The sequence below is a fragment of the Acanthopagrus latus genome, chromosome 7 (genome assembly GCF_904848185.1).
Source record: "Acanthopagrus latus isolate v.2019 chromosome 7, fAcaLat1.1, whole genome shotgun sequence".
NCBI lineage: Eukaryota > Metazoa > Chordata > Actinopteri > Spariformes > Sparidae > Acanthopagrus > Acanthopagrus latus.
In genome coordinates, this window is record NC_051045.1 from 5,933,882 (window position 1) to 5,959,587 (window position 25,706).

A 25,706-nucleotide genomic window follows, 5' to 3' on the forward strand; every position below is an offset into this window, starting at 1 on the left:
AGAGACGACAGGTGTAGTTGAAGAAGAGCATCAGGGGTCAGAGGTTGCAAATAAAAACTATCCTTTACTTGCAGACTGTTTGTTAAATACTGAGTTGAGCACACGTGGCCAACGAGAGGAAGCTATCCAGCGTGAGATGAGTCAGCTTAACTGCCGTCACCCTCAACAGCTACAGTAACTGAACACTGGGATAAATGCAAATCGACAACCGTTCGTCATAATCTGCATCCGAGATAAAGGATTCTGCATGTGGTTTCCCAGCAGCAGAAGTTAGCTGGTACCTGAGAGGTTATATTGTCTCTTTGTGGCTTTAACAGCCTCCTTCCTGAAGCCGCTGCTCATAATTTCCAACCAACAGCTCGTAAACAGGCGGCTCGGTCGCACAGACGCAGCCTCTTCCTTAGGAACTGGACGGCTTTCTGTTTAATCAACCCCCCTCGCACAGTTCATTAAAAAAAAGTTTTCCAGTCCCTGCTTGGATGCTTGATTATTAGACTCATTAAGATACAAAAATAGCAGCTTAAACATATTTTCTCTATCAGCTTCTTATAATGAGCGCATGGCTCACAATATTTTCAGGTTATTTTTACTTATTACTTATTTTATTCCACGCATTTTCCCTGCTGGTTTGAAGTGTGAGGTCCTCCGTTGGAAAAAAGGAGAATGTCTTGTGCTGGATTTACTTGCACCGATGAAAAGTTTTAGCAAACGTTCAAATAAAAATCTGATACAGGACGTGTGGTGTGTTTGCAAAAAAAAGGTGCCAGATATGATCAGTGAAATCTGATCAGACAGACTCCCCCCACAGACACAGTCCTGATGAAGCAGATAAACTGAGCTCTATCTGAATAAACAGTCACTATGGCTTAAAGTACCACAAGGAACTTTTAACTGGCTGTGAAACCGTCTCACTTTATTACTGATGATTCATCTTTACAACCCACACAAGCACGCGGGACCATCAGGAAGAAGTGTAATCATCATTAGTTATTATTATTGCCTGTCACTGGGCTGGATAATTCATATAATCAAACTGTTTTTTTTTATAGAACAAGGATGAAATGAGGAATCTCACAGCTGAGAGTTACCACTGCATTAAAACAGAGTTTACTTTGTTGCATCGTCGCCATCGTTTGTCTGCAGGCGACGCCAGAATCAGACAAGCAAGTTCCTTGTAATAGCTTTAGATTTATTTCTTGTTTATTTACTGTTGGATATTTAATGTCAGAAAACAATACAAGCTGTCACAGGTTTAAACATGTCTGGATCTGCAAATTGAAACCAGTAATAGCTGGCTATTGTGTGGTTGCGACTTCATTGGGACAAGACAGGCCAAACCGACATCAAAGACGCTGCACTTGAACACACCGCGACTCCAGAACACTCCAGCTGATGTCCAGCTTGCTTGTACGTCCTGTGAAATAACTCTAAATACCACCCGGTCAGGACAGTCTGTATGTGTCTTTCATAAAGGGGAAACCAGAACTACATGATGTTCAGTTGGCCTCTCGTGAAAAGCACCCAGCATTTATTGTTTATTGTCGTCTGTGGCTCTGAAGGGTGTTCCTGAAAACAGAACATTATCCCGAATGATCTCACTGTGGTTATCTTGGATTAAGTGTGAGACTTCACCCTGGGACGAGAGGAAATCATGCCAGGGATCCCAAACTCCCCTTCACTTTTTAACAGAAAACTGGCGTCACAAAACTTGGGGTGAGAGTTTGAAAGACAGACATTTAACAGACACGCAGGGTCAGATGAAAGATGATGCATTCATGTGTTGCATTCTGGGAACTGTGGGATTTGGTTTTTGGGCTTTGACCATTACCAGCGACTAAAAGATACCAAGTATCTTGACGTTTGTTTGACTATCCTCATGTGTCTTCCAAGCTAATGATAATGCTAAATGTCCAGAGTGAAGATATGATATGTAACATTTCTGTATTTAATGGTCTCGAAATGACGAGAGTTGTGAACTTACATTATTCTAAACATTTCCAACAACGTTCGAACGCAGAGATCTCCTAAAACGGTGTGTTTCTGACTCTGGTTACAACAACTCAGATGATCCTACAGTCATCGGTCCAAATTAAAGGACAATTACGTTGGGTTTAAAACCACATAGATCTCTTCCATTATGATGCAGACGCCATGGCAACGCTTCCTGTTCATCATGATCCTCCCATGTGATGATCTCCAGTTTCAGAGTGAGACCTTAAATGACTTCACCCACCCGACCCATCCCACACACATGCTCACACATTCTTATATACTTCATCCCCGGTGTGAAAGTCTGTGTCAGTGAATATACTCTTATTTCTCTTTGCTGCTCAGATGTCCGACAGTCATGACCACTTAGCTTCTACGCCAGCACGGGAAGCACGACAGCTGCACGTGGCCAATCTCGGAATAAATTCAGGGGGTGAATGAATGAATCACTTGTTTTTCTACTGTTTTCAGATATTAGTTGGTAGTAAAAATATCCTAAAGGGATGCATCATAGGCTTAGTCTTAATAAAACACACATGTGACTGTGTTTGGCTTCTGCATCGCTCCATGTTTCCTGTTCGGCTCACAGAAGCTTCACAGCAGATCTGGAATAAATCTGAAGATTTGGAAGATTCAATTTGGTCTGAACCTGATAATTTGCTGGTTTCTTTTCTTTGGGGCATTTCAAATGGTTTTCCACCGGATGTGAGATGTGTACACAGTATGTGTGTGTGTGTGTGTGTGTGTGTACGATAGGCCTCATTGACTGTTCAGTTAGGTTATTAAACAGGTTCCTCTTTTTCATGATGGTTTATGATGTTTGAGCGCACAAGTTCAGATAAGAAACCACCTGCCCATGTTCGTTTCCACCCTCTGACACACCCTACACACACACACACACACACACACACACACACACGAAAGGGAGAACACACAAGTGAAAATGTTAATGTTCAACTCATGGATGGAGATTCCCACTAATACAGTTGAAATGAATAAATGTCAAACAATAGCCAGGTACTTTTTCATGACAAATGTGTGTGTTTTCTTAAAATAATAATTCCAAACCAGAATTATTTAACACTTTTTGTCATTTTCATCAATAGAATATCAAAATGGGAGCCAGGCAGTTAAAGGCTTGGGTGTATTTAGCTAGCTTGGTTATCCATGAAGAACAAATCTCCAATATTGTTTTTGGCCCGTTCAGCTAACTAACACTAGCTAGCAAGTACATTTATCCATATACACAGCATCTATATATATGTACATATAGGCCACAGACCATGAGCAGTAACGTATACATTTACCTAAATGCTAGCTAGTGTTAAAAACTAGCATACTAAGCTACTCACATACGGCAGTTACTTCCAACCACTGTATTGCGAGCTAGCTTATGTTAGCTAGCTGGAAGGAAGACTAACTTAAACATAATTAGGTAACGGTAGTTAGATTGTAGGCTTCTGAGGTAATATATATGTTTAATACACTACTATGTTACCTATTTAGCTAATAGATGCTAGCTAGCATGTGAATCTATCTATACAGGCCGATACATTCAAAGCTATTTAGCCAAATGCTAGTGAGAGTTACAAACTAGCATCCGGAGCTACTTGGATATGGCAGTTACTTCTACAGCCTGAGGTAAAGAATATATTTAAATTAACACATGAACAATGTAAATAAATAGCTGTAGTGCTCATGACAGTTTATCATAAGGATGTGGTCCACAGTAGGCTACTGTAAGCCCAGAGTCTATAAAGGCCTAAAAGGAAAACATACTGTTTTTAAAAAGTGCTTCTTCTAGTCTACTGACGTCTCAAAATGCTTGACATTTTAATCAACTTAAGAATTCAAGGAACAGCTGGCACATTATATTGCCAATAACAGGGAATGAATGTATGCTGGGTCAAAAATGAACAGGCCGGCCATTTCTGACCCAGCATACATTCGAGGGTCGAGGACTGAAACACTGTTGTATAAAACCTCTGACAGCTGTGAGTGTGCACACAAAGACAGAGAAAGTCCTCAAACACAATGGCAGGAAGTGTCATGGGGTTAGATATTTAATCATTGTGTGGCCACAGTTTAAAACATTTCCCAGAAACTCTAACAGCTAAATGTTTCAGTTAAATCATTTCTGTCAATGAAACGACTATAGATTTGTGTAACCGCTGGTGTGTCTGGAGCAACGTGCAGACCTGTGGACATCCACAGTCGGTTGCAATAGAGAGAACGCCGACAGTAACTCCTTCCTGTCTCCAAAGACAGGAAGTGGTGGGGATCAGCATGTTCTGACGTCTTTTCTTTTTCTTTTTTTTTCCAGGAGACTCTGAACAAATACAACCACCACGTCAACACTGACTGAACAGTACAGCAGAGAGAGAGAGAGAGAGAGAGAGAGAGAGAGAGAGAAGGAGAGAGAGAGAGTACGGCATATTGTCCTCATCTCCAACCATGCCAGAGCAAATGAAATCAGCATGCCTGCCTGAGAGCTCGGGCTTGCGGAGCAGCAGCGCCTGGGCTTCAGGAATGCTGTACGCTGCGGTGTTTGTCCAAGAGGAGAGAGGATGTTGACTCACCGGGGCTTTTCAAAGAGCCAGCTCCAGGAAAACAGGGAGGATGGAGCCCAGAGATACTGTACCGTGTTCCCAGAAAACAGTATGATTGCAATTAGTTGTAATTCTTATGTTCCTGCGAAGATGACATTACACTTATATTTGAAAAACATTCCCTCTTTCCTCTCCAACAAAGCCCTGAAACCGATACAGATTGTTGTCCGAAAAGACTTTGAAGAACGCACGAAGCTCAGTACTACATCTTATTTATATAATGCGTGGGTGCATAGTATACAGACAGGTGCTTTTATCTAGTGCTGTTCAAGATATTCTCACTTTCTGCCCACACACACTCCACCTCAAAGTCTTTCACTCTCAATCCAACAAGGTCGATCTGACTCATCTGTGGTGAGGAAGAAACACACACACACACTTCATACTGAGATTTTTTTATGTTGAGTGGGAAGGTGACACTCGAATGACGACTCTGAAAGGAGACACATGGCAAGTTTTGATATCATACCCCTGAAATTGATCGCTATCTATCTAAACAAAGTCATAGGAAAGGAGGAAGTTTTGCACGTCTGTCTGGACACTTCGTGGTTTCTCTTCTGCTGCTTCTTCTTCTTTTTTCTTTTTTTTTTTTCCATTTGGTTTTTAGATCCAATGATTGCTAGAGTGGCGTCTCACACAGCTCACATTTGGTCTCTTTAGTTTAGTTTAGTATGAGGGCAGTTTGTTTAGCTGAATTCACCACCAACACAGACAGTGACTGTACTCTGCATGCTGATGAGACCGGGGAATTTGCTGCGATTTGAAAAGAGACCAGACGTGAGCACAGTGGGGCAAAGCTATTCTCCATTTCCAGCTGAATGGCAGCTGCGGTTGTAACAGCTGACATTTCTCTTCCACCCTCTACAAGTTCCTTCAATCCCTAGTATAGTTACTGACAAGCCAGGCTTTGTATTGTTTGGGGATTTCACTTGTATCGGTGCAATCAACCCCCGGTGCACCAGGAACTCTTTAGAAAGTCCCCCTTCGCTTACTCTTTAACAACTGGCTCCTGACCTTGAACAGGTCCAGGAAACTTTGAGACAATAACACCGCTATTTCATCCACAGACTGTATCTGGAAAAACAAGAGGAAATTCATTGAAGAAGAAGAAGAAAAAAAAGAAAAAGAAAAAAAGTTTAGGATGAAAAAAGGCCAAAGTCAGCCAAGAGCCAGCATGTGTGAGTCACTGATGGCGACTGTCCCAGGCCTGGAGACGAATCAAAACAAGAGCACCAGCAGCCCACTGCGGCCGGCCTGAGAGGAGATGGCGGTGAAAAAAAAGGAGTTCCTGGAGATGTTTCGGCGCTGCCTCCTGGCTTCACCAAGTGTTTGGGGCCTCATGTAATACTTCCTGACTGTTTTCCTGCGGGAGCTATAAGAACAACACTCCCCGCCCTCGCCCATGCTGCTGCTCGGACACAGAGGTGATGACCGCAAACACGGCGACGGCATTTTATTTTGACACTCTTGGTTCAGATTGTACATTTGATCATCACCAAAATAAAAGATGAAACCAGTGATTCCCAAACACAGATTACAGATTAAACGAACGAGACACACCTCTTATTTAATGATTGTTGGAGGTGCTGGTTAGCAAAGAGCCAGGCTTACAGTCTCAACCTTTGGGTTTCATGTGTTTGTGCTAATATAAATATAAACGAGGCTAACTGGCTGCTAGCCGTAGCTTCATATTTAACGTTGATAAGCTAGAAAGTAAAAATGATGCAACCCAAATTGTTAAAGTACTCCTTAGAAAGAGGAAATGAGTAGTGCCAACATGTTTTCACTCAGCACCCCCACCTGAAACAATTTGGGCTCATGTAGCCATACAGTAGAGTGATATCAGCAGGTCTGTCCCCGAGACCGAACAGTACTGGTTCAGCCCAGTGTGTGTGTGTGTGTGTGTGTGTGTGTGTGTGTGGCCAAGCGTATGTGGGCAGTGGATGAGGCAGGAATGTGAGAGTGGGATGTCTCAAAGGGGGGGGGCATTTTGGTGACCTACAAACGGATGACAGAAAAGATTTTGTCCTCCCGGCTGACAAAGACAAGCATGAAGACAGAGCTCATTATTCAAACCGGGCCGTGATGAAATGTCTCTGGTGACGGCTCAGACGACGGGGCTTGCGTCATCTTCGCTTAATGTAATCTGGAGGGAAAGTTATTGTTCGACGCTGACAGCCACATGGAGGGTTTATAATGACTCTGTGGAGAATAACTCGTGCATAACTTACAGGCCCATTGAGTCCAGCGCCTCACATTAGTGTCTGTTTGATTTGTTCCTATGATGCTGGATTGGTTTTTAACACATCCACAAATACACCTTCAGATGAGTGAAGCAATTACATCTTCCAAGGTTTTAATCAAGACATGCCACAATATCATCATCTTCGCAATGAATTCATGAGACAAACAACTTAGATATTCAACACTGTGACCAACTTGTATCCATTTAAGTAAATAAAATGACTTGATGTGTTGCTCTTAAGTGTAATTTTTAGATACTTGTACTTTGTATTCCCATTTTCTGCTGTAGGATGAAAAAAATATTGTACTTTTCATTATCTAGATTTATTCAATAACTTTAGTTACTTTGCAGATAGGATGCTGTAAATTCATTTATTTTATGGGCAATCAATTGAAAACACTTCTGAATATCAGATCTGAAAATCAGTCTGGCGATTAATCAGTCAACCCATAGTAAACAATACATGTGTAAGAAAATATATCCCTAAATACTTATATTTTCTACAGTAAATATGATATCAGATACTTCGATAATACTTAGAATAAGTACTTTTATTCAACTATGACTGTTAGTAGCAGCTGATGTTTATCAAGCATGTGTTTATTTTATTGTTACTGTTTTATCATTTGCAGTTTTGTGATGTGTTGTTTAGTCTTAAATTGAGAAATCCTCATTTCAGTTTTCATATGATGTCTTTACAAGCGCCCAAATCACTCTTTATGATACATTAAGTGTTAAATATTTTGAGTCTTCTCATGTACAAAAAGGTAAACTCGTTAACTTGTCAAAACTGGAATTAATTTTGGTTATACTGTAAAAAAAAATATATACTGTTGAAATGTACCACAGCTGTTGACTGCTGTCAGGTGTGACCTCTGCTGAGAGGAGGCAGCTCAGTCACGTCAGGATGCTGCCCTCCAGTGGTCAACCAGCTCTGAGCACTGAGTCGACACACTGGTGGAGAATCATGCAAAACGAACACATCAGGTTGTAAACATTGATTCGAGAAGACACAGACACATCTTTTATATATCAAGTGTTTGTACTAAAAAAAAAAAAAAGAAAAAAAGAAAAGAGACAGACGTCACAGTTTCATCAGATATGTGCAATGTGAGGATGTGCTTGAAATGCAGGTGTGCAGTAAAGAATATGTTATTAGAAATAAGAATAAGACAGATATTTGAACACTGGCCACTGTTCATCATTTTGAAGGAGAATGCTTTTACACACCTTGCTTCCAACACACCTGATTAAACTGAAAACTCTTGTTATCAACTGATCATTTGAATCAGGTGTGTTGGAGCAGGGAAACGTCTAAAACGTGCAGGGCAGGAGGCAAAAACACTGATGGAAACGTTCCTCTTTTTCCAGTTTATTTCAACTTACAAGGTAATTTCTCTTTCTTCAGGGTGGATCAGTTTTGATTTCTTTGCTAGATACAAGCAAAATATAGGAAGACTTGGAGACTTTTGACTTTTCATAGCAGGAAAGCACAAATGATTCTCATAACATAAATATAAGTGTCCTGGTGTGAAAGTGAACCAACATGTACTTTAATTCAACCACCTTTTAGTAGGCTATGTAATTTACCTACTTTGACAAGTGAAAATGTGTTTGTGACAAAAGGTTAATGGTCAAATATTATACCCACTCAAGTTTAAGACATAAAAGTGATTCAAACATTATAAAGTAATAAAAAAAATATCATGTTTCCCCTTTCTGGAGAAAGAAATAACCTTTATTTTTCACAACTGTTGCCATTTCCTGACATAGATAAAGACAAATAATACTTTTTCAAATTTTTTTTATTTTATTTTGGAAATTAAACTTGTATCCAGGTTTTTACAACTTAAACAAAAGTGAATCTGCGAGGTGTGAGAGGAGGCTCAAAGCAAATAACTGACATAACTGACACCAGAGACTTAGTGATCTGTGAATTACCTTCGACAGATTCTCACAATCCTTCAGATGAATTTCATCCCCTCGACCTGACAGTCAGCTCAGGCCAGGGCTAATTAACGAGCATGCTGACAAGCTGTTTGGCAGCTGCTGAATGTGAAGTCTGAAGCTGCCTAGAAACATGGTTAGATTTTTATCTAGTTATATCACATCTGACACCTAATCAGATTCTTTCAAATTCAGTTTTCTTACACCAGATGATGAGAAACATTTCAGCCACTCAATCATGTTATAGTTAAATATAATAAAAGAAGATGCTTTGGGTTTCAACCGCAAAGTCACGATCAGCACGGCCTTAACCCAAACAAATAATTACAAAAATTATTGAAATTATTGTTCAAGATTTTAACATTCAGATTTAAAGTATTATTGCCATTTCTACTCTGTACACATACTTCAGAGGAAGACTGTGTACTTGGCAGGTGGAGGGGTTGGTGGTGGAGTTACAAGCGAGAAGGCTGCCAAGAGAGTGACCGCAGTTCAAGAATCTGAGTCAGCATTTCTGCATGTGAGTGTCACACCCCTGGATATTTATAAAGAGACCTCGGGACAATTTTCAGACAAGATAGTGACAATAAAACATGTATTCTAACCTAAAACATGATCTTTTCCTTACCTTCCTGACCAGAGCAGTGCATAAGCACAGTGTTGTCACAAGATACAACTGAAAATTGAACCTACAGAAATGTGAAATTGCAACATAAAGAAACGTTCTGACATAGTCTTTGGTTTGCAGAAACGTACATTGTGTACTTTCATGGCGATTACTTCACTCGCTCATACAAACATGGTCACTTCTTGCTCCAGCAAGCCAAGATGGCGATGGTCGTCCTGCCAGACTCGAGGCATCAGAGCTGTTGACCACAAACCAATGAATGACATCCTGACAGGTTCACACTCGCACAAAAACAGTGATGACTTTGACATGATGTCAGAATTGATCATTTCTTCATATTCTTCATGTTAATGTAACGTCTTTAACTCAAATCCTATGATATCTTTCAGAGCACACCTGCAGGTACATTGAATGGATGAACCTCATTGCAAAAAAACTTGTAATGGAGTTTTTTTACATTGTTATATCAGTACTGGAGAAATGATCTGAGTCCATTAGTTGCTGTTCTAGATCTTTCAGTTTTGTCCCACAGTCTTCCTTTGCAGACAGAGTAACAAAAGATTGAGGGATAAACTTTCTGACTCAGTGTGATTTGTGTTGTTCAGGTTAAACTTGAATACCCAGCTTCCATGTTGCTCCACCAGATGGAGCATGAACATACTGCTACTGCAAACGTCAGCAAAAGCTGAGACGTCTGGAGTGAGCGCAGACATAAAGGTTAAGATGTCACTTCTGTGCTGAAGTGTCTGAAAATGATTTGTCTCTGGGTACAAGGTCATAAAACCCCGGCACAGTCCATGATAACATAGAGAGTCTGTAAAACACTCGATATTAAACACAGTATATAATGAACGCTGTGATTAGTTGAACAGCGGGGTGAGTGAATGGTTTCGAGAGAAGGAGTGGACGAGAAGGATTCAATTTTCGTGATCTATGTGTAAAATGTGAGATGTCTTTTCATTTGGGAGTGGAAAGTGGAACCCGATAAGGACATCGGAACCCGATAAGGACAGTGGGGTCTTAAGCCTCGAGGAAGAATGTTGGAATGAAAACTGTCGCACATGTTTGGTCAAAGAAAAAAATAAAAAATAAAAAAGGGAAGAGTCACCAGGAGTCCTCAGTCATGTTTTCGTCATGGGCACCACAGTTTCTCCAAACACACCAATCTTTGGTTTGTGGATTCTGTTATTTTGCAACATTTGTGGTATCGTATGGATGGGGCGATTTTTGGTTGAGGCATTAACAAAAATCACTTACGGTACCCGTCTCAGTGTTGACTTCAGGCCAGATCAAGATACATCAAACAATAGACTGACTGCTGTCACAGTTATAATGAAGTTAATAATCTCAACCTGAGAGACAAACCTGTGACAAATTAAAGGTCCAGTATGTAGGATTTGGAGAGAAGTGACATATAATATTCATAATTATGTTTTTCAGTTGTGTTTGAGCCGTGACCATCAAAACATCGTGATTTAAAGGTGCACTGTGTCATTTTTGGCAAGAAATTCAAATTTAGGAAAGTAATATTTATCTCTCTCGATTGATTGCGGTGGATTCAGATCCCCTTCGTACAAAGTGATGAGACTGGATCCTAATTAGTCAGTGAGAGCAGCTCGGGGGGGGAATTCCCCTCATAGCCAATCAGGGTGTGACGGCGCCCGGCGACGTGAGGTTCAGTGAGGTTGAGAATGGCACCAAGTTCAGTCAGATTCTGTCCTCGACACACTGCGGACCTCATCGAGAAGCTCTGCTCTGTTTAGGCTCTGTTGAAATGTATAAGCTGTCTTCATGCTTCTTAGCTGACTGACCATTAAAAGTCATCATTCAACTACACGATCTGAGACTTTTTTTTTTTTAATGTCTTTTTTAATTGGACAATTAACTGTTAAACTGGTGTTTGTCAAATGGATGTTCAAACAACTTCCATGCCAATATCATCATTATGCAAAGGAAGTGGGGGGAATAAATATTAAAACTGCTAGAACCAACACAGAGTACAGCTTTAAATATCCCACTGAATGTAGTCTGCTAGTGTTTATTAAAAATGAATTTTAAAAAGGTATAATTTATTAAGTGCCTGTTTCATTGCACTGGATATCATCATGCAGGTGTTTCTATATTTCAGGATCAACTCTATAAACAATGAATATTAGATCGAGGGAACCTATAAATAAAACACACCAGGAAATATATACAGACTCACATGCACACACATATCATGTTACGGGGCTCCAAACACTCTGCACCCTGCGCAGCCCATAAAACCATCAATTTGACGCCGAAGTCAGAGTGCACCAAGTCTGAACCTGATCACCTTGAACTGCGTTCTTGATGTTCATCCCACTGGGAGAAGATGATATTCTGAGTGCAGAATACGAGCTGTGTTAGACACAAGTCCATCTGCTCGTCCTTCCAGTAAAGAGGCAGGCGTTGCTGAACCCCAATCATGATGTCTGTGTTTTCAGTCAATGTAAACGCAGACGTGCAAGTGAAAAGAGTACACTGGTGGATAGCTTTGTATTAGATGTATCCACATATTTAATGACATTATTATTAAATATTGTGTGATGATACTCATCATCTGCTCTGAATAGGACAGTACACTTCCCCGGTGTTTGTTCCAACATACTTACATGCACAGTATTTCATTTTAGACCTCTACAAGTCTCTCTATTAAAACAAAACAAAGGACATTTGCACAGTGTTGTGTCTTTGCTGCTGCTCAGCACTGACCATCTCTAAGTCGGGTGCAGAGACAAACCTTCTGCAGGAATAACCACCCTGGATCAAATCAAATTCTGCTCTGATCTGTTAGCCGACTAGATCAGAGCGCAGAGGCCTTATTTTGGGGGGGATTATAAAGTGGATTTATATAAGGCACTTTACACAGTTGAACACAGATGATCTGGACGTGACTCAGGCAGACATAATTGATTTTATCAACGGTTATGCTAAGTTTAATTCTTCGACTTCCTTCCTCACTCTCAGCCTCTCTATAGTGACAGGCGACCAAATTTAATGCGTCATTCCTTCCAGCAAACTTGTGGATTTCTTTAGAGCGGTCATTGTTGGAAACATCTGGGATGATGTAAAACAAAAGTCTGGTTGTTTTCAAATAATTTTATGCCAAATTCTTACTTATTACATATTTAACAGTAACATAACCTTAACATCTGTTAACTTCCTAATCAGCGAATGAGGCAAAGTCAAAGCCAAAGTCTTTTGCAGTGGTGATCCTCCAGAGTTTGGGAAAAAGATGCAAAACACAACTGATAACATCATCTCAACCTCATTTACATCCGCATGCAAAGCACCAGGGATCTACCCGTAATAGACAACTGATTTTAACAGCTGTACTTTTTTTTTTTTTCCGCAACTGTTACAGTTGGAGCTGATGTCGGTCCATCTGATGAAAACACTACAGCGTTATTACAGTGCTGAGCTCCCTCACAGATTCTGCACAGTTGTTCTGGTCGCTGGCAGATTTTAAGTGAGACTTTAAAACAGTGTAATGACCACAGACATGTTTTAATGACAAATCTGAACTGAGAGGATTTCTCCACCATGACAAACATCTTCTCAGATCAAAAATAGCTCCCTGAAGGAGCAACAGGTGGTGGGTGGGAGCTCCGGCTCTGCACATGTGATAACACATAACAAGAACATGTGTGTGCATGTGTGTGAGAAACAATCGCACGTCCAAGCATCGAAGTTTCTCACATTTCGCATTTTAACATCGGAGCTCTCACAGCTTCCACGCGCAAATTGTTCTCCGTCGTGTGAATCTGCACCCAAAAGACATCCAAAGAGGGGATCGCGTTGATGTCACAGAGTGTGCCCTGTGTCCGATAACCGAGATCAGATAACTGCTTACATCAGTTTCTGTGCAGCAGGAAGGCCCAGTGAGCTGGCATGACATCACAGATAACCAGTGATTCACAGGGAAACAAAACCTTCAATGGGAGGGTGATTAGTTTCCACCCCAGACTGAGAGTGTCGGTTCTTGAGCCAAAAATGTGAACCGACCGCGAATTTAGATGCGAAATCGCCTCAAACAGACTGCAAGAATGAGTAACACGGTGCCGCCCTCAACAACAAACAGCTGAGTTGCACTGTTAATAAAATATTCAACATTTTTGTCATCACACTTCTAGCTGGTGTGTGTGTATGTGTGTGTGTGTTGTCTGCGTCCTCTGTTGAACCAGACTGCGCAAAAGGCTCTTCCTCCCATGAGGCCACAGTAGTGTTGTGAATGTCATTCGGGGCCAGTGAGCACATCATTAGTGACAACAGAACCGAGTCCAGACGGACAGAGTATTCGACTCAATTCAAAATCATATGTTTTGTCCCTCGAGGGGCAATTCAAAGTCGGACGAGCCTGCAAACTGAAGCAGACAGTTAATTCATACCCAGTATTCAAGACCACAAGCAGTAGTGGCAGTGAAAGGTGGAAATCATTCATCTGTATGTATTTACCCACAAAACAGACTATTTCTTGTGCTGTGGCTGTTGAAGGTGTAATGACTTTCAAAATAAACCACACCAACCAAAACCTCTCTCTATTTGTTTTGCATACAGACAATCTGAGAGACATTTGGCAGCTTAAAGGGGCTCTGCTTGCAGTTGTGAGTTTATGTCAGATGACATTTATAAACTAACTACTGTTCCTTTCTGTTAGATGAGCACTCGAGAACATGCATGAAGTCACATGCTTTGGACTCTTGTGGCAAAAAAATCCGACCCTTCACAAAGAAAATCCACAGTCCTGCAGCATAACACAACTGAAAGAAATCATCTACAGGCTCGTGTAGGCAACCGACAGAGACTGGGGATGATCTTGTTTATCATGTGACGTTACAATCTGCTCACATACGGCTGTCAAAAAAGTTATTAATACGTGTAGATTGCTACAAATGATGAGCCCAGTTTAGAGTGAAGAAGTGAGACTGGGGATCTCACAGAAGGCCTGCGAAGAGTGTGAGTACAGATAAAGAGGGGTAAAAATATCTTTGTTAGTTTCATTTTGATATGAATGTGAATAAGAGTCTTTATCATATGTCATAAAGTCATACAGTGGACAACATAGTGAAACTGGTTCACTGCTCGTGACTGTAGTTTTGTCTAATTCTGGAAAAAAATTACCTTGAAAGAACATCTGACAGTCTCGAATGATTCAACATTAGAAGCTTTAGAGAGATTATCACCATGAGCACAAGAATCAGGCTGGATTGCACTTTGTCTTAGAGGTGAAGTTGTTAGAGGAAACTGTACTCGTACTTCAATGGTCTGACTACTATATTTCAACAAAAGTTTTCCTCTTTACAGGTGCTATTTGTTAGATAAGATGTTTTATGAGTCAAATAATAATGCTTTGAGATTGTAGGACGGGTCAGCTGCCATCACAAAGGGTCACTACTTGACAAGTTCCTCAACACAGGACCCACGTTGACAAGTTAGTTAGAGGATATTGTGCCTGTAGATGCTGATTCCCAAACACATTTTAAACTAAATTAGCATTTAGCTCCGTTGGTAGAGTTTGATGTGTCCCGTATACGCAAGACTTGCTCTGGGTTCGAGTCTGACATGTGGCCCTTCGCTACATGTCGCCCCCCCCTTTGCAAAAAACTAAATGAAAACTAAATGAACAGACACTGGAGTGCCCTGATACCTCAGCTGAAAGAGCATGTGTCCCATGTACAGAGGATGTGTCCTCACCACAGCAGCACAAGGTTTGAGTCCAATCTGCATGTCAATTCCCGTCTTTCTCATGTACTATCCAATAAAACCATGAAAACAAAGCCATGTCAGAGAGCAAATCATTATCATGTGTTTTGGGATTGCCCACTACTGGGAGACAGTCAGAGATAGTACAAAAATAAAAAAATCCCCCCCAAAATTAAGTTTGACTTTTGCTTCCAGGTCTTACACTTATGATGCCACAACAGATTCTTGGCTTCTCCAAGGCGTAAATGTTCAGAATAATGTTGGTCGCTTGTAAAAAAGCCATCACCACAAGGTTCACCCACATCAGCTGACTGGTTTAATGTGATGCATGACATTAGTTGTAATAGAAAAACGATATTGTTCTTGGAGACTCAAGACATGTTTGATAAATGCTGGAAAGGATGGATTGACTTAATCAACCCATATATAGCAGATTTCAGGTAAAGGCGTCAATAGTACTGTAACTCCCCCTGGCTCTCCACTGCACAGACTTACTGTTTTTCTTGTTTTTTTTTGTCTTTCTTCTTCTAATGTTTTCTTTTTGCTTTAAAAACAAAAATGTACAGTGTAAGAAGCATGTCCCGTTGACTTTTTTCTTCAGTAAAAAGAAAATAAATCTATAATAAAAGAAAATAAATCCATGAAAAATGCCAAAATAAAACAAACAAAACTAAACTTACACTTAAAAGTACTTACACGGGGTAACTGGATTTGGACCTCTGGACCTCTTAATGCCCCCTGTGTCACCCATTCTCTGCCCAGTGTAGAAAACAGGTGCAGGCATTTTACTGACTCACACACGATAACATCATTTTGAGAAAAATGCATTTTTAGCAACATTTCTCTTCACTTTTACCAGACGAGATAAAAAACTGTTCCTACAATAAACAGAAAAAACCTGTCCAAGACACTGTGACTTCCTGTTTGCAAATCATATGTTTCCACTCCATCAGCACAGAACGTCACACTGTCTAACAGAGACACGCTCTGTGAGGAGCCACAGGGTTTAATATCGATACGTTCACACTTCAGTTGATTTCAACTTTATATTCAGCTTCATGTGCATTAATTTAGCTGTATATATGTGTATGTTGCGGGTCTGTGCGTGTGTGTGCGCTGCACGAGGACAATGCTGCGGTTCTTCACTGTCCGCGCGTCAACGGAATCCCGTAGTGCGTCATCCAACGTCTATTCTATCTAAGGCGCGCCGTGATTGGCCGCCGCCTGGAAATCTCCCCGCCCACCGGCCAGCCTTGTATGGAAATCTTTATGGCGTCATGGGAACAACACAGCTGGTATAAATGCGCCGAGGCGCTGCGAGCGGAGGGACTACTCTCAGCTAGGGAGACTCTGAGCATGACTGATGGTCGTTTGTGGAGTACAGACAGTTCAAAACACTTACAGACCTCCGAACAGGTAAGAGGCACTTGTTACTTTTATTATTATTATTATTATTTTTTAAATACAGCAGACTTGAATGCGGAAACGGCTCATTCTTACACACGTTAAAGCTCCACCGGTGGTGACACCTGGGCACGAAACACTGACTTTAAATCAAACAGGAAAAAAAAGTATTTTCATCGACAGCACATGTTGCATTTTTGAGTCAGAGTAAAGTGCAGCAGGGAAGTCGCTGGACTGTCCTGTACAGGAGACATGTCTCATAATATTACAGCACATGTGAGGCTCATACAGTGTGTTGGCACTGAGCCCCCGGTGTGAAAGCCAACCCCACTCACTGTACATCCCAGGCATGTGCAGCTGACTATATTTACTGCTTAGTAACATATGATGATAGAAGACTTGAGGCTGTTGCTATGAAGAGCAGAAAACTTTATAGTTTAACTCGGGAACTTGAGGATGTTAAGTCTGTGCACCACATCCACCTGTGGTTCCTAAAAGCATCTGATTCACTGTGTAGCAGCTGATTCATGGCAGACTGATAACTGAGGTTAAAAATGTTATCCAGCACTTTAAATGTTACGTCTTTGCACCATTAAAGGATTATGGATTATTTTATTGTAGTTTATTCAAGAGGGGACAATGCACATTATTAAAAACACATGTTAATTTGGGTAAAAATGACAGAATTAGCCAACAGGGGTAAACGAAACATGAGGGGGAGTCAGTGATACTAAAACTGAAATATTGATAATGTGTTAATAACACATGAGATAATGTCATATGATAATCCAGCAAAGATGTTCGGCCTCATTCGTCTTTTGTTCATGAGTTCACCTGGTCGCCTTTTCATTAGTAATTGAGTGAAATTGTTCTTCTGGTTCACTTAAAAAAAACAAAAAAAACAATTGTTGCAGACTCTCTACACGTCGATAATCGGTATCGTGACGGCCCTACCGAAAAATTATCTTTTACTGACAATAATCTACTTTAAGCCTCTTTAAATCGGAATTCTAAATCAAGAAAGAGCTGTTTTACATTCTTAAAAATTGTAGGCCTATATTTACCAAATATAAGAAAACAGACAGAGCAATGCTATGGAATACATATGATCTCAAAGGATGTTACTCTGTTCTCCAAACCAGCAAAAACAACTGGAGAAACGAGAAACGTTGACATCAAAAGGGCATCAGGGGCAAAAGGGGGCAGGTGGAGTTTAGGACGTATGTATGTGTAAATCATCCAATGCTTTAATTGCTTTAATCTTGAAGTCTGAGCCGCCACATGGTAAACCTCGGCCTGTATGCGGCACATGAATACTAATGAACAATGTGGAAAACCGAAGGTGCAGACACTCGTTTCTGCCCCTGGGATGTCTAGCAGATGAACTGACCATGGCTTGAAGGTTTAAGATAAAGATGGGTGGAGGGGGTGAAAAACAAGCTAACATTTCTGATCATGTCTTTTTCAGTCTTGCAGCCATGACTTGCGTACACCCCCAGCACGCATCCCAGCCCTGTGAGGTCAACCTTGGCAGCTCGGAGCTTCAAAGCACAGACTTTATCTCCAGGCTCAGTGTCGATATGAGCAGCCCACGGGACCGCCTCTCTGCTCAATCCCTGCCAAGCATCAACTCCCTGGTGGGCACTCAGGCGGGCGAGTTTGATGCATACTCATGTCAGTTCACCGCAGCTCCTGCCCATGTTGCTCCGGCGTTGGGCCAGGAGACTCCCTTCAAGCTGGATGACCTCCAGGTGTACGGCTGCTATCCTGGAGCGTTTACGTTGAGTTTCCCAGATGGGGCTGTTTCCCCTGCTGGGTCAGATTATTTCGGCAGCCCCGCTTCGGCCTCGTCTCCTTCAACACCCGGTTTCCAGAGTCAGCATGCATCCAACTGGGATTCAGCCTTCGGGCCATACTCGCCCAGTCCAGGATACTGGGCTGCAGACGACACCTCAGCGCCTCATGCGCCCTCTTTCTTCACGTTTGGCTCGGGGTCTGTGGAGGACATGTCTCATGCTGGACAGCAGCAGGATCCTTTCGGCATGATCCACAATCACCCAGCTGCAATGGATTTCTCGTCTTTGGTGATGGATCAGGCTCATAACCTTGATGGCACCGAGCAACTGGACGGGAGCTTATCACCTAAGTTAAAGAGTCCTGGTGGAAACGAGGGCTGCTGCGCTGTGTGCGGGGACAATGCCTCCTGTCAGCACTACGGCGTTCGCACCTGTGAGGGATGCAAAGGATTTTTCAAGGTAATAAGATTACACTTGCAATTGATCACTCTATTTGTGTCTATGTGCCTTCTAAATGAACGGGGTTTAGAGTATTTCTTGCTTTTTTATTTCACAGCGTACAGTCCAAAAAAATTCCAAGTACGTTTGCCTCGCCAACAAGGACTGCCCTGTGGACAAGAGGAGGCGGAACAGATGCCAGTTCTGCCGTTTCCAGAAGTGTCTCGCTGTAGGCATGGTGAGGGAAGGTGAGTTCATTAAGAACCCAGATGAATCATGGCTGACTTAAAATGGTGAAAACTGAGAGTAACAGTTGACGTCACTCTTCGTCTAGTTGTGAGAACGGATAGCCTGAAAGGACGGAGAGGTCGCCTGCCGTCAAAGCCTAAAGTCCTGCCAGACGTGACATCCACTGTGTCTCCAGTGAGCTTGATCGCCTCACTTGTGAGGGCCCACATCGACTCAAACCCTGGCGTTGGAAAACTGGATTACTCCAAGGTAAAAAAAAAAAACAAACTAAAATACAGTCCCTTCTTTTTAAAACTTTTTAGGAATATTTGATTACTCACTTGAACTTCTCTGCTGTCTCTAATTTCAGTATGATGAGACAGAAGTCACCGGGAACCAGAAAGAGGACGCAAACGACATCAGGCGTTTTTACGACTTACTCACAGCCTCCATGGAGGTCATCAGGAAGTGGACGAGGGGCATCCCGGGTTTCTCAGAGTTCTGCACAGAGGATCAGGAGCTGCTGCTGGAGTCTGCGTTCGTTGAACTCTTCATCTTGCGCCTTGCGTATCGGTGAGTGCAGCTTCTTCAGGTCTCAGATTTAGCCCCGCCCCTTTCTAGTGTTCCCAGTTGGACCTTATTTTGGAAAGGAAAGTCAACAGTAGGGCTGTGTATAGTTTAAAAACAATGACATTTTTCATACTCTGTAGTATCGTGGCAAACTTATGTCAAACTGCGACTTTCTTGAGTTAAAAAATAAGCTTTTAAACTGACAAACATCATGATTGTAGATCATTGCACAATTCAAATGGGATAAAACTATATTTTTCATTTACTACCATACATATCTTTTCTAAAATAAGGTCCCATGATGCTCCACCAGAAGAGGCACGACACTTAACTGTTGAATTTCTTCATGTTACATTTAATAACTATGGTGTTTTTTTGTTTTCTTCTAAAGTTCCAATCCTGAAACGGAAAAGCTCATCTTCTGCAACGGGGCCGTGCTTCACAAAACACAGTGCGTCCGAGGCTTTGGAGACTGGATCGACTCCATCTTGGAGTTTTCTCAAGCTCTCCACCGCATGAAGCTCGACGTCTCCTCCTTCTCCTGTCTCACAGCCCTCGTCATCATCACCGGTAGTTACTCACCCTTTAACACAGCTAACTTTAGACGGGGAGGACATCAGGTTCAAACCCATTTTATTTTTTTCCTTTGGTGGCCAGAGTTACTTTTATGGAGCAGTTGTCATTGGTGAAGACAATACAAGGCAGTTACACAACATATGATTGACACAACAGGTGTGTGACAAAATGTAACGCGACCTCATGTATAGTGCAGAGGTGTAATATGTCACAGCAGACTAAACATAACCACAATGCGGGTTTACATTTAGCGTCAAGGGAATGTTCCAATGTAGCAGCATTCACAGCGGGTGTCCACTTCAGCACTGTAGTATCACACTTGTGTGTGTGTGTGTGCGTGTGTATATATATAGTTATACAGTTAATATGTTTTATATAAAGAGTATTAAAATCAAATGATAAGAGGAAATGATTGGATCAGATTTGTCATTGTTTGCACTCTCAATAGTGAGTGTGTATGTTAAATGTTAGAAAGTAAAAATAATGAAACATAATGCTCACATTGGTGCTAATGTGTGTCTTGTTTTCTTCTGCAGACCGACATGGCCTTAAAGAGCCTGGACGTGTGGAGGACTTACAGAACCAGCTCATCACCTGCCTTAAAGATCACGTTTCTGGCTGCGGCTCTGCCTCTTTGAGGCCCAACTATTTGTCCAGACTTCTCGGGAAGCTGCCTGAGCTCCGGACTCTGTGCACTCAAGGCCTCCAGCGCATCTTTTACCTGAAATTAGAAGATATTGTTCCTCCTCCACCCATTGTGGACAAAATCTTCATGGACACGCTTCCGTATTGAGTGGAGTTGATATGAGAGCCGAAGAGAACAGACTGAGCACTCACACTGCGGGTGGGTGTTAAGTGAAACAGCAAGAGGAATCATGAGGGATTGTGCAGCTTCAGGGGGGAAAAGGGCTTCTTTTATATCATTAAGTGAATGAGTTATAAAACATATAGAGTCAAAACTCTGTAGACAGGCCAGCACATGGACCAAAAAGTGACTGTTTACACACAACAACAAGGTGCCATGGATGGAAACATTTCTGGTGGAGGGAAGAATCCACTTGCACTTTACAACAGTTACAAATTGAATACCAATAATATGTTTGCCATTTATTTAATTTTTTTGTAAAAGATCTATTTTTGTGCAGTGGGTGACTGTAAATTGCACATGAAATATCAGAGAAAGCATTATATTTCTGTTTGAATTAAAGACTCCAGGTGCTACGGCATTACAGAATTATTTCACAGAACCACTTTAAACCCCTTCAGACTGATCATCAGTGTCCAAAGCATCCATCACTCAAATCTCCAGTTTGCTTTTTAATGCCACCATTTGTATTTGGTGATGATAAAGTAGGTCAAACCTACAGAATTATTCAGAAGTAACATTCATGTATCATGAATAGATTTTGAGCAGCTAATACTGTATACTGTGTATCATCCAGTACAGTCTTATACACTGGTCTTGTATGTAAATGATTTGTAATCTGTTTTAAACCCGCTCATGTGGCTTATTGCCACATGAACTGCATTCTGTAGTTTGGGTAAAATGCAATCGTTTTGGCTGTGTTATTTTTACTTGAAGTTATATTTTAATGCCGCTGAACATAAAATAAAAAAGGTGCATATTACAGCTGCTTCTGTCCTCTTTACTCTAATATGTTTAGGGAAGTGTTTGGAGTTTGGTAGTTCCTTCAGATAAGGTTGAGTGGTAATTGATTAAAATGTGTCCTGCTTGTGTTTTTGCAGGATTATTGTTGTAATCTGTAAACAGATAAATATCAGCCACTCAGTCCAATAAATTTTGGAAAGTCTAGAAGAGCCGCATGGTTACATTATTTTATCCCCATTAACTAATCCTGTAGTTAACCAGCCAGCGGAAGCCAAATTTTATTGGATCAAATGGCTCAAATTCTGACAGTGGAATTACTGAAGTTATTTCGCAGGGGTTGTGACTCTCAAAATAATTCATCCCCCTGTTGACATACTCTACTTTCACAATGTTAGCTTATTAGAAAGTCTTTTTGGGCCCCAGTGCATCATGTGATAATGTAATTACACGGTTTGGCCACTACAAAAAAAACCTGGTGTCAGAGCCTGGTGCTCCTTCCTCCAAAGATCCGTCCATAGTTAATATTACATCCTTGGTTGCAGTTACAGACACCACCACACTTTTGTAGTGGGTTGTTATTTGTGATGATTGAGAGGGTTTCTACTCATTCTGCCCTCAAATAAGTTTGTCCGCTGTTAATTCGTCCTTCTTGTGGCAGTGCTGTGCTTGCAGCCTGTTCGCTTAAATCAAGTGAAACCTCTTTTGGCAACAGATGAGAACATACTGCTGAAAAATGTCCCCCTGTTCACCTCCCTCCCAGTTATGTGCTGGTCCCCTTTTAGAAACTGCTGAAATTCCTAGTCCAGTCTCAAGTATCCCAGACTCCTTAATCACTGTATAATGTCACATTCGCACATGTAGGTGTGTTTCAAAACAAGAATGTACCCCTTTCACAGTTTGAAATGAAATATGAAAAAACTGCAAGTCAAAGACTATTTATAGTTGAAAGAAAACTCAGATGCACCTGTTAATAGCAACAGGGCCTCTGTGATCTATCACAATGATCCAAAACAAACAGAGTCAGCTGGAATACAGAGGCTTAGGATCACGAATGGTTAGGAAAAGACTGCATGGACTGACTGTAAGGTGGGATTAATTTACAGATACTCACAGTCCACAAGATGAAGCTTATGTGGTGGAAAGACCAACCGACAATTCCATCCTGAGAGCCATGCAGCTAACGTGGGGACCAGAGGGCAGTTTTCTGACATTTTCAATCCGGCTGCAGATTAAATTAAAGTACGATTTAAAGTAAGATTTGATGCATTTGTCTGATTGTATCTCGTGGGCACAATGCATTCTGCTAACAGAATAGAAAGAACTAAGAACCCTTTACAGAGGAAGTCCTTGTAAATGACAGAGTTGGAGGACTTGATAAGCTTGCATAAAAGCAGATGGATGAAGTCAGCGTCGCCCTGATAACAGACCACATGAGAGGGATGGTACACTCATAGCGAGAAGGTGGGCAGGACAGCTCTCTACTGATCTACCCATCATGCCTCAGCGGAAACTGGGGAAAAGCGAGAGCAACTTTAATGTGGCGGGTTTGAGTGGAGTACGAAATGCCAGTGATAACAGAAGATCACAGGCTACAGATAGAGTTACGGGATTAGACTCCCTGTTCCAGAGTACAAACTGTCCACTAAACATTGTGCAGGAGTCTAATGTCTGTGGGAATGTCACATTTATAAAACAAGATCAACAGAGAGGCTTTGATTTCACTTCCAGGCGACCAGCCCGGGTGCATGCCTGAAACTTGTTTGCAGTGTCCAGCAGCCGTCGCGAGTTTGATGACTCACATCAGAGTGAGATCAGCTATGTGATGTAATGACGTCTGCCCTGTCACAACCCAAATCCTAGAAGAGCCTGTGAAACACAAAAAACCTGTAGCAGTGACCTGAGTATATATGGAAATGTCTGTTCAGGTTGTAACATAAAGCAGCCTCAGCATCACATCACAAAGGACAAACTGGGGTCAAATGTGTTTGGTTTTGTTTTCTCTTTAACTATCACTTCAAATTCATTATTTGAAACCAGTGAAAAGGGTGTCTTAGTCGCATGGAAACAAAGCTAATAAGCATCACATGAAGCATCTGTAACTCTCTGATTTATGGTTGCTAATGACGTTATAATTTGTGTGATGTTTCTCAGGTATTTTGGTTGTATTCATTTGATCTATTTTAGCAGCACTAGCAGTGTACAGCCCTGCTATCAGCTCTGTGAGGCTGTACTTTGGTAAAAACAGCTGCATGCTCACAATGAGAATGCTAATATGTTGTGTGTGGTTATCAAGTTCTTTCCTCAGACTTACAGAAGGTCTCCCACAGGCAGTGTGTTGTCCTGGGCACTCGCTCTGGGACAAGATGTACTGAGGCTATTTAGTTTAATTTTAGATGTGGGTGTGGGGGAACCTAAATATGGGTCCAGCATTGGATTTCGAGCTAAAAAGGTGGGAGAGGGTTGATTGAGTTATCACAGATCAATAGCTACAATGACATTAGTTTTAAGGTTAAAAAAAAAAAAGAATTAATTTGACTGTATTACAGGCAACTGGAGCTGGATGACATACATTTCCTTTAAAGATGAAACTGACATTTGAATACATTTGCATGCAATAATATGATCATTGCCGGAGGGTAACGTATTACCTTTACTCACGTACTTAACTTACAGTTGTGAGCAGGGCCATCACCAAACCTCCAGGAACATCACCAGGTTTAGTGGCCAAACTGTGTGTCTACAACGTGGCAATTTCCCATAAGCTTACACTGCCAAATTAGTGGTTACAAGATCGGCAAATACCTTTTTTCTCAGTGTCACAACCCCTATGAAATTACTCACTATCAGAATTTGATCCATCTGGTTGCAAACCAGCTTTAAAGCTGGAGAATGGAGCAAAGCAATCTGGCTTTTAAATATTGGATCTATTCATCGGTGATATAATCACTGGTCTGATAAACAGCCAGTAATATACATTTCCTATAAGTTAGGTCAATAAATAAGTCAATAAACAAGCTGTTTAATTAAGGTCCCCAGAACACTGTTTGAAGCTAGAAAGGTGGCAGGGTCCGCCACATATAAACAGTAAAACAGTGTGAAATTGTGTTGTCCTCTAAAGTTTAGTTTGTGTAATCAGTTTATTCAGTCATGAAAACAATTTAATTTGTTTTCTTGAAGGTATAAGAAGGTATTAAAAGTTTGTGAATGAGGATGGATCACTCACTCACTTTTAAAATCCCTTACCCAAAACAACATAGTGCGCCTTTAAAGACAAAGGCACTTAAGACTTCAGTTCAACGCCCAAAGTGCTTAAGACCAATAAAACACCTGAAGTGCTTTCCAGCTTATTCGGACGTATTTAAACTCGTGTCACAAGTCAAGTCATATTCAACTGGCAGCATCAGCTCCTACTGGCAGTTTCCCGCAATGACATGAAAGTCTGAGTCCCACTGAGCACCAATTAACATCACCAACTTGGATTTCACGAGTTCTATGATATGAAATTTGATGCCAAGTTTGAAAGCTCAAAACTAACATGTCACCCTGTAAACAGTCCGTATGGGTAGTAACACATATAGCACATCTATGAGACAGGCAGTGGTTCCTTGACAGGCCTGAGGGGTCATATAGAGACCACAGATACAGCACGTACTCCGTCCTGAGGAGTCATATCTCATCCTTACACATGGTGACAGGGCAGTGCAGAGACCCTCTGAACACTTCCAATAATAGCCACAACTAAAATAGACAGCCATCACATGAAATCAATAATGCCACTTAGATATGACAGAGTGTGCTGGCTGGACGCCCACACACCGGGATTATCCTGACACTCATCAAGAGCTCCCTCCTATAGCCTTCACCTGGAGCATTTCCCCATAAAAACTAATGTCAGCTGCATCATGTGACACTTTATGCATGGTACGTGTCTGCATGAAGA

At 41.4% G+C, this 25,706-nt stretch overlaps 1 protein-coding gene and 1 long non-coding RNA gene across 2 annotated transcripts; both read left to right on the forward strand.

Moving 5' to 3' along the window:
- The first annotated feature begins 3,116 nt into the window (after positions 1-3,116).
- On the forward strand, positions 3,117-4,716 carry LOC119022384. The gene is made up of 2 exons (XR_005075894.1): positions 3,117-3,630; positions 4,313-4,716. It is a non-coding gene; the product is annotated as an uncharacterized LOC119022384 (long non-coding RNA).
- Positions 4,717-16,422: 11,706 nt separating this feature from the next.
- nr4a1 (nuclear receptor subfamily 4, group A, member 1) lies at positions 16,423-21,785 on the forward strand. Its single transcript, XM_037103094.1, has 7 exons — positions 16,423-16,561; positions 18,018-18,804; positions 18,902-19,031; positions 19,118-19,281; positions 19,382-19,584; positions 19,973-20,151; positions 20,694-21,785. Exons 1-7 carry the CDS (start codon positions 16,509-16,511, stop codon positions 20,948-20,950), a joined length of 1,773 nt encoding a protein of 590 aa, XP_036958989.1. The 5' UTR covers positions 16,423-16,508; the 3' UTR covers positions 20,951-21,785.
- Positions 21,786-25,706: the final 3,921 nt, after the last annotated feature.